Raw genomic sequence first — 15,200 nt, 5'->3', positions numbered from 1 at the left:
CAGAATACATTAATATCATCTGATCTAATTCACCTTAAAGCCTGATAATGAAATCCTTGCAGCAGTGAAGATCAAAACAAAGATTAATGTGCTGTTCAGCTTTCTATCCCTGCTGTCATGTCATCTGTTATTCTCAGACAAGAGCTTCGTGGTAATGCTGTTAGACCTCACAACAATGCTTAATCACAACAAACCACATTAGGCCAAATGTAATTGTGTTTGCTTGGTATATACATGGGCCAATCTGTTTTGTTGCTGCCACTGGGGGGGTCACTTTGGGGCGGGGAGTGGGGCACAACTGAAATAGCCTTGTTTACCTCCAATGTCTGGCTCCACCTTATCGAGTTAGAAAGCTGCTGCTGCAAGTCAGATTGGCCTCTGATTGATCTGAGCTCTGATGGCAAGAGGCAGCATGACTGACAGCCTGACAAGGATCTCAGACGGGAGCTGGGTAATGCATGTCATGTTATTTTCCCGGAGACACCTGAGGTTCGGTTTATCGTCCAGAAGAGTAAACAACAGAGCAGATTTTATCGCTCTGCCATCTGCATTATGGAAAACTGGACATTTTCTACATCAGTCAGGACATCAAAGGGCAGTAAATGTCACATTTGAATTTTGAAGAGGTCGGCAATTCATGTGAAATGACAGAGTGTCTCGGTGTTTAGAAAAACTCATACTTTTATTGTCCAGCTTGTATCCAAGCAACTTAAAAATGAGTAGAATATCAGAGTGAGTATATCTAAGGTTTAACAAGCATTTACTTTTTCAGACCCTCACTGTTGCTAACATGAGTCTATAGAAGCTCTTTTAGTCATCTATTGACATTTCAAACCTGTTGAATGCAACAGTTAGGTAACTGATACAATTATCCCCCACAAGCCTATCAAACCTTTCATTAACTCTTCAAGTACCAGTACTTTAAAATAGCATAGATTTACTCTACATATATAAGTATTATACTAAAGATGTTGAAAATAATTCCGTCTGAATGATTTCCACACAGCATCAGTTTACATAAGAGTCCTTTTTTTTTGGTAAGAGGCTTTGGCCAGTGTAGATGCATGCAGGTCTGAGGACACACATGACCCTCGAGGTGACCACAAAGCAGGTCACATGGGATAGAACTGCGAGGCAGCCTCAGACGACTGAATCTCCACTTGAGCCATCTTGAACTGGGTGCACTGCAGCCATTTGCGCAGGGCAAACGGAGGGGCTCCAGATGTCTGGCCCTGCAGACACTGGTGGTTCACTCGGTTCTGGATGGCCTGAAGTCGCAGCTGCAGCCCCGCAGAAAGGTGCTGACGAAGGGAAGAAGGGAAGGTAACAACATTTTAGTCTGAAGTCATGCTAACAGTTCATATTTACCTTCACATTATTAACTTCCTTCACTGATAATAATTAGTTATCTATAAGCTTTTTAAAAGCCTTACCTTAAGGTTTGCCTGAATCATGGGTAGCCACATAGGAATTAGCTAGAAGGAAGAAGAAATGGCATTAGTCTACTTGTTCACACAGAGCCGATTAATCGGCCGATTTTTTGCAAATTTTAATTAATCGGCATCGGCCGATTTCACTGCAAATTTTGCCGATTTATAGGCAGGCACATCTGTGACCAGCTAAGCCTTGTTGTGGAACAGGTAAAGTGTTGCTACAAACAGGTTGTCACCACCGGTGTTTAGTGAGCTGAAAAGCGTCCAAAAACGGTAAGAAAGTACTTACCTTTCGTTTTTAATTTAGCCTTATACGTTTCATTGGTTGAATATGAAGCTACTTTTGGAGAGCGATTGTCTGGTCTGTATTGTTAGCGAGCTGTCGTTTAGGCTGTAGGCACGGGTACCACAACATGCTAACAAGCCCAGCGGCTAAATAATTATAGTCGCACACACACGGCTTCAGCTAATGATGGCCGTTGAAAACCTTTCGTTTCCAACGCGTAATTACATTGTGGCGTATTAGAATTGACGCTGACCGTCATGTGTGCAACAAATGTGAAAGTAGAAACGTGTGAAATTCAGACGAATATTCTCGCTAAAACACGCAGGATAACGTTCCTCAATAAATGTGTCTGTGCGTCCGACACACGCAACACGGGCACGATGCTCCCACCAAAAAATACACTTTTAATGAGAAAAGTTAATGTGCACGTTTTACGTTTTATCCAGAAGTTTTGAATGAACTGCGCGTTTCTGCTTTCACATGCAAATTACTTGTTGAACATATTTGTTTACACATATTCTTAGACTATGGCCCTTTTGAATTATAGCAGTGTCTGTCAACAAACATAAGGATCATGACAGGTACCCTGCAATAAATCAATCCTGTTTTGTTCCAAAACATATTAGGATCGTGATGTGCATGGAATAATGTAATTATAGAAAAAGTGAGTTTAAAATGACAAATCTTATTATTATTATTATTTTTTATATATATATAATTACAGTCTGATGGCTGAAAGGAAATTGAACCCGTTATGGCAGTATTTCACTCAGCCAACATCAGGGAAGGCCAAGTGCAATATCTGCCAGAAGCTGCTGAGCATGGGAGCAGAAAAAGCAAGGACAAAAAATACTACAAACATAACAATAATACACTTTTTACTCATGGGCACTTTTATACCTTGTGAGATGAAGGGGGAAAATTAAAATCAGCCAAAAAAATCGGCATCATATATCGGCTATCGGCTGCCCTGATTTCTAAATATCGGCATCGGTATCGGTTAGAGAAAACCCATATCAGTCAACCACTAATTATTAGCATGGTGATAACAAACCTTGACAAAAATGGTTGAGTTGCACTCCTGCAGGGCCTCCATCAAACTAATGACATGAAGACACACCATCTCTACCATCTGAGAAAAAATCAAAAACATCAAACGTCTGATTTCATCCAACCGTTAAAAGTGATTCTTCATATGTCATGACCCCTACGTCCTCCAGAGGAAGCTAGGACATTTCTCCAATGGAAAAGGACGAGGCTGAGTACTCACCACTTTATTGTGGGCCATGAGCTGCAGGATACTGGGTGTAACCCGACTCCAAAACTCAAGGCCAGTGAGGATGGCAATAGAGGAAAATTCTGTCTGGTTCTGGTTCTGCAGGGACGGAGCAGCAGCTGCCTGCTCACAATAGATGGTCCACAGCTGGGCGAACATGAAGCCATGGAACAGGGAACACATGTGCAGCACAGACGTCTGGCAAAACAGATCAAGACCACAAACAGAAAAGGCCAGTGAGGTTAAGGATTATAACAACACATCCTAGGTGGGATCATTAGAAGGGATTTTCTGCCAGACCTTAGACTGCTCTGGGAAGCCAATGAGGATGACAATAAGATGATCAGCAATGTGAGAGCCAGCATCTAGAGGGATGGGCATGCAGGAGGTAGAGCCTTGGTGCAGGGCACAGTGGGTCAGGGATCCCAAAAGAAGCCAGGACAGCTGACGGATGTGGGAGACACATTCGATGAATTCTTTTGGCCTGCAGAGAAAACAAAAATCTCAGGATGCAGTCTTTCACCATAGTTGAATGTTAAGGGGTCAATGTAACCAAATTATATGAAAAAACCCCAACATTTTCTCACATATTTCTAGCAATATTTAGCCAGTAAAAGTTATTTCTTAACTGTGCAGTTTTGAGATTTCAGCTTGTGTCCTAACACACTATCAATAGATTTTTTTAAGGGACTATTATTTCATAGCAAGTTCATTGATTTTAGAAAGAGGTGTTGCTGTTTTATCTATACGCTAGAAATGCTACACACAAAATTCTATCTAGAGATCTCAAAATCTAAGAAAACAAAGCTCAATATTTATTTAAGGCAAATAAAGAAATGTGAAAAAATAGGTCTGACTGTATGTAATTTAGCCGAACTGTCCCTAGTGAATCATTAGTGAACTTTTCTGTAGTTTTTTTTTTTTTTTTTTTTTTTTTTTAATTCTTACCCTTGTTGCATGGTGGATGGCGGATGATAAAGCCAGGGAAGGTAACGGACCACAGCTTTATTATCACGGTGGTTTCCTTTGCTAATCTCCATGGCGGCGACTTGTGCCAAGCCCACTTTCAGGTTCCCTCCAAAAGTGTCTTCGTGCAGTGGTTGACAGCAAGCCTTCATATGGCTCTGTGCAATAGATTAGGATTAAGAAAATGATAAAGCTGAAAAACACACAGAAGGCTAAAGGTTTAAAACACATATGATGCAAGTTGCAACACTCACATGAAGAACAAGACCTACTTTAAGTTTGGTTAGCGTGTGCATATCTGCAATGAAGTCCAGCAGCTCACTTATGTACTGCCTCATGCATTCCATTGCTGCCGTTGTGCACTGTTGAGCACAAAAACACTTTATCCTTTCAGAGGAATCACACTGGGGTCTAGTTTTATTTCCTGCTGTTTTATGAGGCAGATTTTAATAAGCTCCAAACACTCTGTGACTATAGTCTTACCCCTGGCAGCGTAGAGATCATGTGCTTTTGGATGATGGTGGATTCTGCTAGCCGGGTACCGATGTCTGCACAGACGAACTGAGAAATTTCACAACACAGGTTTTAGTGCTGCATTTAGGATAAAACACTGTGACGTATCTGGTTTATTTACATTTACATGTAGAAATGATTACATCATTTTTACCTGGACCAGCAGTAACAAGTTTGTGTCTGGCAGAGGAGACTTGAACTTGAGAGCCTGCAGAAGCTCTAACACCACAATGCGGGACATGTAGAACTTATCTCTCTCCTGGATGTGAGAAGATAGAGAGTGGAGTAAATGTATTGATGCAGCAGGACTGCCTTTTTCTATTATCACTCTCCCTTACTCGTGCTGCGAGGAGAGCATAAACTCTGTAGCCTGAATAAAGGGGGAAGGACAGGCAGCGAGGGCAGAGGGAGGGGAGGCAGGGAGACAGAGAATAGACAGGGAATAGTGAAGCTGAGGAGTAGATTTAGGCCAGTCCAGATCTCTCCTCCCAGAGTCCCAGCCAGCTCAGATGAGGCTGTCAGGCTGCCTTCTCCCTCCCTGAGGACAGGCTGCTCTCTTTGTTCATCCCTTCCACACAAAGCCCAGCTGCCTGTTTACAAACCACACTGTCATCTTCTGGCTTCCACTTCGCCTCTCTCTTTCTCTATGCAGTCATGTTTTCTTATGTTAGGCGCCGGCACATGTCCTCCATTCCTGCAGAATGCAGAGCTGCTCCTGACAATTCCCACTGTGTGGCTTGTTAATGTGCATACCTGTACACAGCACTCTCATAATTAAAACTTAATGGAGCATGTCCATTTGGCAAATAGCAAATCATGGACTGTTCTTAAGCTAGGGGGCCCGAATGCATTTGGCGCAGTTCAACTGTGACAAATGGGGCACAGAGTGACAAACTTCAGCAGGTCTAGAAAGCCTGACTTCACGTCCTTAAAGCCTGACCTCCAAAGATAACGAACTGGCTGAAAAATCCCCCCTGTGTTTCCCAGAAACATCACCTTGCAATCAAACAACTGCACAGGACAGGTTCCAAAAGCAATTGCTCATAGTGCCTCTCCGTTTTGAAAAGCGGATATTATACGGTAAGGAATTAAAGACTGTGTAGAAAATCAATACTGCAGGAGACATAAAACATGCAGCGCTGACAGTGGTGGAGGACCGAAGATCCATCTGGCCGAACAGTGCAGACAGCCCTGGCTCCATCTCTGTCTGAGACAACCACTCAGAAACACACCATACATCCTCAGCTCTAGCACACCTACTAATCATGTTAATCAATACTGGCTGATTGCCTATTTAATCACCTGTGACATATAGCCACATTTCTGGCTGACTGGAGAGTGAGAGAAGTAGGTAGCACTGAAAGAGTGATGAACGAGAGGCCTGCACACAGGAGCTCAAGATTTTAAACACTACAGATTAGTTGAAAAGCTTTAACTCTTTCAGGGGCTGCAAAATAACTGGTCGGCACCTTTTATTCCTACATACCAAATATTCTGACACTAAACAAAACGGCGTAGTGGAAACATACTCGGGGATACCTTGTTAAAGGCTTTGTAACACAGTCCGCATAGTTCTACAAGGTAGGAGAGGCTGAACGTGCCATACTGGATGACAAAGCTCAGCAGCTTGGAGAAGGGCTCCAGGAGGCTCTGCAGGATCAAGGAAGAAAAGTTAAATATTTAGAACAGTTATATAAAAAATATTCACAATACAGACAAACCAGGATGTAAGATGATGTTCTGAGCATACCCGAGTTGCATTTGTAGTTGGGATTTTCAGTAGACAAATGATGATCCTCAAGCTGGAATCCAGTGGGCACTAATAAGACATCAAAAAAAGCCAAAAAAAAAAGCGAAAAATGAAACAAAGTATGCTTTAAAATGTAAAAGTTATTCCATGATACATATATATATGTAATCCTGGTGTTTTATAGTTGTCTGCAGCGATAAACTGATTAGAACACATTAAATTGACCTCTGAGGTCAAATGCATCAGATTCAAATCAATCACAATTTTAGGACTCTGTCCTATCGAACCTGACAAGGGCACAGCTAGATGCTTTTTCCTCCAGCCATAATCACATTAAACCATATCAGACCATGACTAAGTGAACGGAAGAGTCGATATCTACCTTCAGAGGAAGCACAGAGGGCAGCTTTGTGAGGAAGGTCTGGAACTGGTTGCAGATAGTTGTCCACAGGTTGCTAGGAGAGTCCATGGGGAGAGCCTCCATGAAGGTGGCGATGTTGTCCAGGCAGTGCAGCATTGTGCCACCTGCTGGCAGACTCTTCTTGTTGTTCAGCCCCTGGAGGCCACAGACACATAAACCATAACAGGCTTATATAACTGAAATTCTGTAAGTAAAAAATGTTGAATTGACATTGCAGGCCTGATCAAACACAGTACTCGTGATTATCGCAGCAAATTCAGGACACAGAAGCACAAATGAATGCATGGATGGACTCATGCATCGCTGGCTTCTTGTGTTGTGGTTTTATAACAACAATAAACTGGCATGTTGACTGCCAAGTTTTCAGTGAGGTTTTCTTGAATGGCCCAAATGGTTTGTTGTTTTAGACAGGCTTATGCTCTACATGTAATAGAGCCAAAAAAAAAAAAAAAAAAAAAGCCAAAGCTAATGCAAGTAATACAAGAGCTCCTCCTGCTGGTTAAATGAATCAACACAAATGATCAAAAAAAAAAAAATCCCACCTCAAGCAGCATGTTGAGGGCAGCAACAGAACTCAGCTCATTGAAGTCTATGAGCGAAGATGCAAGTGTTCGCAGAAAACTTCCATCTGGAAGAAAAGAAAGACAAACATAAAGGAATAAGGTGACAGTACAGCAAGTGAGAAAATAGATATAATACAATAACTAAGGAAAGAATCAGTTAAACATGCATTGAATATAGGTCAGAGCGATGAGCAGCCAAGTCATGCTCTAATTGTATGAATTTCTGGCTTTAATATTGAGTAAACCTTTGATGTTGCTCTGGAAGAGCTGAGGCAAGATGCCATTAGGGGCCAACTGGTGAAACACACAGCGCAGGAACTGCTTTGCTACACCTGCTACATTCCCAGGGATTAACATACTGCAAGACAATAAATGTCTGTGTTAGACACAACTCACATCCTTTATTAAACTCATCTATAATTTGTGTGAATATCTGAACATGCTGCTGTGATGGCTTTAATGTCCCCTACCTCTCCGCTTGTCCAGAAAAATTGGCACTAGATGCCAACCTGAAAGGAGTAAAAGCAGCGGATCAGGACTCGAGGATGAATTATGCATAGGTTTTAAGGGTGAGTTACGAAACTTCATTTAACGGTGAAGTGCTGTGTGGATGTGGATTGCAGTGACGGTTACTGGAGCGGCTGTACCTGCCCACAGACTGCATGATGTCGAGAAGCATCGGAGCCGCCAGGTCAGGGCTGAGGTGGATGAACATGGAAAGAACCACCACCGCCAGGCTGAGAGTCTCCTCATCATATTCCTCCAGCACGGCTGCACAGTCCCGACATCTGGAATATCACACAGAATGACATTATGGACTTTTAATCATTAAAGAGCCACCACGAGCAAAGACGTTACAAGACATGTGAGTGATGCACCTGTCGGACATTGTCGTAGGCTGTTCATCAATGAACTCCTCAGGGGCAGGGACAAACATGCTGACTGTGCTTGGTGCAGAGAGAAGGCTGGTTTTGGTAGGACCTGCAAAGAAAGAATATTAGTGATAAAAGAATAAAACAATATGGTTTTTGTAAGATAGTAAATGCTGAATGACGGTAATGAAAAATAAATTGGTTTTGGTTTTTAAAAATATCTTTTTTTAACTTCTTCTCTAGTGATTATCTAAGATTTTCAAATAAGAGATATTTAGGCTACTTGACTGTATTTCATGGGGATCATCATTATTCGTCAGTCGCAAGTCGAAGCACTCCTTGACCTGTATTTTCCCGATCTGATTATAACTGATAGTCAAGTATTCCTTTCTGCTGACTCTATTTGCATCTCTTTGATTTTTTTTTTTTTTTTTTTACATGAGTCACCATATCCCTGCAACAGCTCAAGGGTTCATTATGGAATCAAGGAAAGTCTAAAATGACAGACCCGTCTCCCAGGTGCTGATGTTGTGTGGAGCGCTGGATTGATGCTCCAGCTGTCTCTTCATTAGCTGGCTCATGGTCAGAGCTCCCAGAGAGCCTCGCTTCACTTGACGGTACTGAGCTAAAGATAAGAAAAAAACAACAACAAAACATCAGTTTAAATACCCAATAAACAGCTTTACCAAAAAAGGGGTGTGTGTATAGTCACATGGATATACAGACAACATCTATATTATATCACAAGAACAACAACAAACAAAAAAAAAGATTAAATGATTTTGTATAGACGTCAGATGAATTAAGTCACTGTAACACTTTACAGTGGAAATAATCTGATAAATATCCATTAATTATTAAATGGGTGGTTTCTTTATGTTTGTAGAAACAATATTTGTTTTAGGATTTGATATTAAATGGAAATTATGCAACACTTATTTCATATTTCCATCTCCAATATAAAATTGAATAAATTAGAAACTCCAGGTAATGTATTAGACCACACACATAAGTGATATACAAAAATATGTTTAAAAAAGGCCTCCTTTATAAAAACCAAACAATCAGTGTTATTGATGTTCATAAAGAGTTTATGGATTAAAGTATTTGGATCCTACTTGATACTGAAGATCGATGGCTTGTTTCGGGCATAGCAGCTTCAAGTGTTGGGGCTGAGGCAGATTCTCGTGGCTTTTCCAATGTGGACAGACCTTTGTGATCTGCAAGGCAATGTGGGTGAATGATGGACAGGGCATTGGCATCACAATGTATGCCATTAGATGCCAGTACTTATTCAGTTGTAATCACCAGTAATGTGACATAATTGTCTTCCATCAGTCGTTGTAGCCTCTTTAGTGCTAATTTAATTACAGTTTATGTGAAGTTTAGTGCTATGTTGCATAACCTCAGTAGCAATTTAGAGAATCACAGTTGGCACAGTTTACTTTATGTTGCGTTATCAAAATTAAAATGAGATGTTAATGTAGTTTAAGTGCAGACTGGTGGCAAAATCTTTGGAAAAAACCAGACTTACAACTTTGATAATACACATTTATAGTTTGAGTCTTTTTCATATTGTATGGAAACCAGTGGATACCTGGAACTAAGGAAATGTGGGAAATGCTCTAAGGCTTTGTCATGGTTAATCTGTTTAGTCATTATTATTTTAAAAACAAACGCTAACTCAGTTTAAACCATTGTTTTCTTATTTTTATGAATTTTAAATACATTGGATACGCCTTTACACCTGAAGAGCTTTTAAAAAAAAACTTACACAACACATGAACAACACAACACAGAAATTTGCTACAGTGAAGCCCATGCGACAGGATTATTAGCTCTGATTATTTTACATTCTACTATAAGGTGTTTATCTGTCCTGGCCTCTTACCGCTTTCGGAGGTCTGCTCACCACCCAGCTTGTCGAACATGTTGAATGAGATGTCCAGGTATTCTCTCTGGATAGCGCTGACAGCTATCTTCCTCTGCTTCCGTTGCCGGGGAACAATCTGAATTTTAAACTCTGCCTCATCGTTGTCATCTGCGTTGTCAGGTTTGGGTTCGCTGTCTGCATCATCACCCATGTCATCATCATCTTCGTCGTCACCATCTTCTTCTTCATCGTTGCTGTTACTTTTGCTTTTCTCTGGTGAGGAAAGAGGCTCTGCTTTGTCTTCTGGGATGTTCAAGAAGATTGTCCTCCCAAAGGGACTTGTCCCAGGTCCCATCCCAGTTTTCAGCTCGTCAGGGGCCAGAGACGTCTCATCTAATGAGGTGTCAGGGACATGTGGTGTCTTCCTCAGCAGGTCTCTCTTCTGCTTCAGGGTCATGGGGCTTTCGTGGCAGACAGTTTCAGGCCGCTCAGGAAGATCCAGAGAGGTGCTGGGAGTCATGCGGTTTGACTTCTTTTCCACTAAAAGATCTGGGGTGTTTTTGTCACCGGAGCAGTCCTCCACACTCACCTGAACCACTGGGGACAGTCTTAGGGTGTTACTGCTGGCAGGAGAAGCCGTGACCTTTGGACTCCCATTGAACTTGCCTATGATGGTGTTAAGGTCAAATTCCTCATCGCTTTCGACGATCCTCAGAGGAGGCAGCGGTTCAAACACTAAGGAGTCGCTGTCAGACATGGAGAGCAGGGAGTGTTTTTCTGGGATGGATGTGCAGTCAGAGGAGAGGTCAATTAGGTCTTGGTCCTCCTTCCCCTGAGTTGATCCCACAAGAGAGCCTTGGTCCAACTTGTCCTCAAAGGTCTCCATGCAGCTTAGTCGGACCTCTGGGATGACAGGTTTGCAGTTGTCAGACTGGCCGCCCCGAGAGCCTCGCCGATCCACAGGATCACTGCCCTCCACCCGAATGGAAGAGCCATCCGAAGATCCTTTACCGTGATGCCTACTGTGGGATGTGGCTGAAGATGGGGGCAGGACCACTGGCGGGGCCTGCATGTCACAGCGATCAATGCATGACTTGCGCCTGTGTTCATCCAGATTGAAGAGGATGGAGTCTGTGTTAGAAATGTCCAAAGATTTCTGTTTGTGCATGGCCTGCAGCCGCTTCTTTCTGGTGCTCTCCTCCCTCACACAGTGCAGAATGCTGTCCTGAAGGGCGCTGGCTTCACGGTACTCAGACAGCTCAATTTCACCTGATACACAGAGGATAAATTTGACTTTATCAAAGTGTGTCTCATGCAAGATTCAGTCTATATGATGTAAGACTGACTCTAAAAGCTTCTGCTTCTTACTTTTCTTGGCATTCAGCTCCACCGGCTGGTACTTCACAGACTTGCTGCCACCAATCCTCTTCAGGCGGGCAAAGAAGGTTTGTGACTCCTTGTTAGCAGCACCAGTCGGTGTGTCATGAACATCTGATTCATCAAACACACTGTCCTCTTCTAAAATGCAGAAACATATATGAAGTGAAAATAAAATAATATTTTGACACTATCTTCTAGCTTTCTTCAAGCATTTTCACTTGATGTGCCCTATTCAGTAAATCCTAGACATTACAGAAGTCAGCTGTTAAGGTGAGCAACTTTCTTCTTCATGCTTCACCTTTTTCCTTCTCGCTGTAGCGGCTCATGTTGGAGTTGTCGCTGTAGAGGGGTCCCGCTGAGGCATGGGGGCGACAGCTGTGGTACTGGGCATTCAGTGTGTTGATGGTGATGTGGATCAGATGGAGGACCACTTTACTGCCATCCATGTCTCTGTATGGGTACTGTAGAAAAAAAAAAACAGTTTTCATATTGTGCATCACAGATATAAAGAAAATATTTTAACATGTAAGAGTTAGCAATCGATTTGTGCTGAAAAATATATTATCTAAGAGAGTGAAGACTTAATGACCCATTTAATGAATTCCTACTGATAAATGATAATGCAAAAAGTACCTTATAGAGAATAACTAGCAGGGCTTTAAGCCACATTTGCCTGATGTGTGGCCTCAGGGCCCAAAGAGAGCATCGAGGCGGCTGCTGAAAATAATGTCTCAGCTGAGGACATGTGCAGTATTTCAACACCTGGACCACCAGAGGGAGCAGCTGCTTCCCCAAACTAATATTGTAGTCCATCACCTGAACAAAACAACAGTTCATTTATTAATACACCAGTTCTGCAGGTATATTCCTCACAATGTACCACTAAACAATACCAAACACAGACTGTTAATGTCATATTAAGCTTATATGTCAGTCACTTGTGCAATGCCAGCGATGAAGGCGTTGAAGCAGGTAGAGGTGCGCATCTTCTGAGGTGCAATCATGAAGCAGCCCTCCTGTTGGTCGTAGCCCAGCAGCACGTACAGGTGACGCTTCACGGTGTTGAAGGCCTTGGCACTGCCAATGTCAGCCTCAGCACTGCTTTGGTCTTTGGCCATAAATTTCATGAGCACCATGATCAGCTGGTGAACCGTCTGGTGATCTATGCCGGCGTCTTCAGGAAGCAGGTCTCTGATGATGGTGTCATCCTCAGGAGACGGGGTCTGGCCTGCAAGAGGGGCTGAAGCGTCAGGGTTAAAGTGCGGGAGGAAACGTGCTGCAGACAGGGGAGAAGATGGGGGGAGGGAAGGATGCAGGAGCAAGGGGAGTGACAACACAGAGGCGGATGGAGTCAACTCATCCTGTCCACTTCTCTGTCAAGAGAGGTGGAAACATAATCATGCGATATACATACATCACTGCAATGTATTCATGGGATATGTAAACAGGGAAAACACATAAAAAGACCTGCTAGTTTTTAGCAAGAGTGTTTTTTTTTTCCTTTTCACTCTTTCCAGTGTCAGAAATAACAAAAACCTAAAGTCAGGATGAAAAAACAATGTCTGTCCTCATAGAGCAAACATGGCTTTTTCATGTTTAATTTCCACATGTAAGCTTTACTGATAGTGATATTGCACTTTTCCTCCAATATGATGTGATTATGAAGAGTAATACTGTATGTTTCAGATTTGGGTTGTTATTTACCTGGTAGGACTTTCTCTATCATATCTCCCAGTGTCGGGGCAGAGTGCTCTTGCCTCGTAAGCCTTAGAGCTAAAAACCACATATGAAGAACACAATTTAGGAGAATGTTCAGGGGAGGTAGCACGGGACACGTGTCTGAGCTTCATCGACACACACACACACACAATCCACAGGATTAACTAATTCTATGAAATACAAATGTTACCAAAATATAGTCTGCCCTTACTAATTACATATACCCAACAACCACAGCACGTTTGAAACCAACAAAAGTCACATCTCCCAGAAACTCAGACAGCTTTCTGTGCAGAGCCAAAGGCAAAATTAATGAGATGGGAGTTCCTTATTCATTAAAGCAGTATTTAGACATTCAAGTGAAATGAATACCAGGAACAAACAAGTGAGGAGAGAAACATTAGGAAATGGGGCCAGGCCTTGGTCAAACAGTATCTGCAAATAGAAAATAGGGCAGTGATATTACTGTGAAGAAAGTGTCAGGTTGCTCTCCAAATGAATATGGATATATTTAGAGATGGTCTCAGTAATGTCATGTTGGACATCCCAGCTGTGAGAGTTTTAAACAAAGGGATTTGCAAACACTGTTTGACCACAGGCTGAACAACAGTGAACAGGTTCAAACTGATGCTCTGTTACTCACGGAGTCGGGTGCTCAGTGACTCGGGGAGTGAAAATGCCCTTTTCGACTCAGTCTGACCTCCCTTCACGCTGTCACGGAGGGAACGCACACTCTTCTGCCGGTTCCTGGCAAAACGAGCCCGTCGTATCTTCCACATTGCCGCATCGCTGAGGTTGGCTACATTGGTTCGTACGGCCGTGATGGCTGTCAAAAGAAAGTTCACACAGCAGCACTATTGGAGCACTATAAAGACTGTGACGTTTCTGTGTCAACAACATGCTGTGGAGGCGAAGAAGATGTAAAGATCTGCAGCAACATACTAGTAGGGAAAGGGAACTCTTTGTTGCAGTCCAGGTGTAACTGAGCCTCCAGAGACAATGTTTCAAACCGGTTGACAAAAAACTCCCAACTAAGTGCAGGAACGTCTTTTTTCAGGAAGTGCAACAGAAGGAGTTTGCTGAGGATTACTGGCCGATCCCTGACAACAGTGTCAAACTGGAAATCCAGGCACAGGCACAATCCCTAGAAAATAGACAACACATTCACACAAAGCACAGTATAAATAAGTACAAAGATTATACATAGGTCTCCTCAGTTATCTGTTACTGATGTATGTATGACAAAGTTTATGTACTTGATTTTTGTATTTGTGTTCAGAAACGCAGAAAGAAGCTGGTCATCAAAGGCAGTGTGGTCAGGTACAGGTTTGTTTTGTGTTAAGAGTTAAATATAATTTACCAGACGAAGCTGTAGAATATTCAAAATAAACATCTATGAAAAACAGCCTTCACTATTATTTTAGCATATACTGACTGCTATTATGCAAAACTCCATCTGACTAGAAATAAAAGAGGGCTGTAAATCTAGAAATTAAGAGGAGAATTTGGGGGTAAAAGACACAATTTACTGCACCATAATTTTCTACATGTACAAATGTTCGGACTCTTGAGTTGTAGGAGTGTGTGAGAGAAGGTCACCTGCAGGGCTGGCCTCTTGATCGTGTCCAGCAGGAGTCTGGCCCGGGTGGCCACAGCTGGGTTGACGTCCTCAATAGCAGCCAGGAAGCAGCAGAAAGCGTGAGCCAGTGAATACTTCAGCAAGTGGTTTTTCGTCACCGCGCCAATGTCCAGGAACCGACACAGTACAGCTACCTTCTCAACTGGGAGTTTTCAGGAGAAACATCCTCAGCAACACAAGCAGAACCAACAGTACAACACAAGGCAACTGAGCTGCCAGATGTCTTTCCTTAATTACTGTAATATAACAAAGAGACTCGGCCAGGAGGTCATGGATGAAGGTAATTAAGATAAGTTATTGTATTGCTTCCTTACTATATATGTCAACATGTGTCAAAATGATTTTTTAAGAAATAAATTTAAAAAGAATTTCAAATCAAAATCAAATACTATAAAATTTGTTTTCAAATTCCATAAAAATCAATACTAATTGAAAATGTCACCACTTAAATATGTTATGGGTGTAAATTGTAGTTGCATTGTTATTCTATCATGTAATATTCAAGAGTT

At 42.2% G+C, this 15,200-nt stretch overlaps 1 protein-coding gene across 1 annotated transcript in view; it reads right to left on the bottom strand.

The window, feature by feature from the left end:
• Positions 1-879: 879 nt before the first annotated feature.
• The window catches only part of unc79 (unc-79 homolog, NALCN channel complex subunit), a 30,098-nt gene continuing 15,777 nt past the window's right edge, over positions 880-15,200 (bottom strand). Inside the window, exons 24-51 of the mRNA XM_026303151.1 lie at positions 14,652-14,833; positions 13,995-14,196; positions 13,696-13,878; positions 12,272-12,561; positions 11,967-12,149; positions 11,632-11,794; positions 11,322-11,471; positions 10,153-11,222; positions 9,972-10,107; positions 9,199-9,300; positions 8,589-8,705; positions 8,087-8,189; positions 7,856-7,996; positions 7,679-7,717; positions 7,454-7,566; positions 7,188-7,273; positions 6,607-6,780; positions 6,225-6,293; positions 6,014-6,124; positions 4,629-4,733; positions 4,445-4,522; positions 4,234-4,323; positions 3,944-4,119; positions 3,296-3,479; positions 2,990-3,193; positions 2,774-2,851; positions 1,434-1,475; positions 880-1,301 (exon numbers count right to left, since the gene is read on the bottom strand). Coding sequence (XP_026158936.1) covers positions 1,113-1,301; positions 1,434-1,475; positions 2,774-2,851; positions 2,990-3,193; positions 3,296-3,479; positions 3,944-4,119; positions 4,234-4,323; positions 4,445-4,522; positions 4,629-4,733; positions 6,014-6,124; positions 6,225-6,293; positions 6,607-6,780; positions 7,188-7,273; positions 7,454-7,566; positions 7,679-7,717; positions 7,856-7,996; positions 8,087-8,189; positions 8,589-8,705; positions 9,199-9,300; positions 9,972-10,107; positions 10,153-11,222; positions 11,322-11,471; positions 11,632-11,794; positions 11,967-12,149; positions 12,272-12,561; positions 13,696-13,878; positions 13,995-14,196; positions 14,652-14,833 — 4,760 coding nt within the window. The 3' untranslated portion in view covers positions 880-1,112. The remainder of the gene's footprint in view (positions 1,302-1,433; positions 1,476-2,773; positions 2,852-2,989; positions 3,194-3,295; positions 3,480-3,943; positions 4,120-4,233; positions 4,324-4,444; positions 4,523-4,628; positions 4,734-6,013; positions 6,125-6,224; positions 6,294-6,606; positions 6,781-7,187; positions 7,274-7,453; positions 7,567-7,678; positions 7,718-7,855; positions 7,997-8,086; positions 8,190-8,588; positions 8,706-9,198; positions 9,301-9,971; positions 10,108-10,152; positions 11,223-11,321; positions 11,472-11,631; positions 11,795-11,966; positions 12,150-12,271; positions 12,562-13,695; positions 13,879-13,994; positions 14,197-14,651; positions 14,834-15,200) is intronic.

This window comes from Mastacembelus armatus, chromosome 22 (assembly GCF_900324485.2).
Source record: "Mastacembelus armatus chromosome 22, fMasArm1.2, whole genome shotgun sequence".
Classification (NCBI taxonomy): Eukaryota; Metazoa; Chordata; class Actinopteri; order Synbranchiformes; family Mastacembelidae; genus Mastacembelus; species Mastacembelus armatus.
The sequence above is the reverse complement of the archived record's forward strand: the minus strand, read 5'-3'. Positions and strand labels throughout refer to the sequence as shown.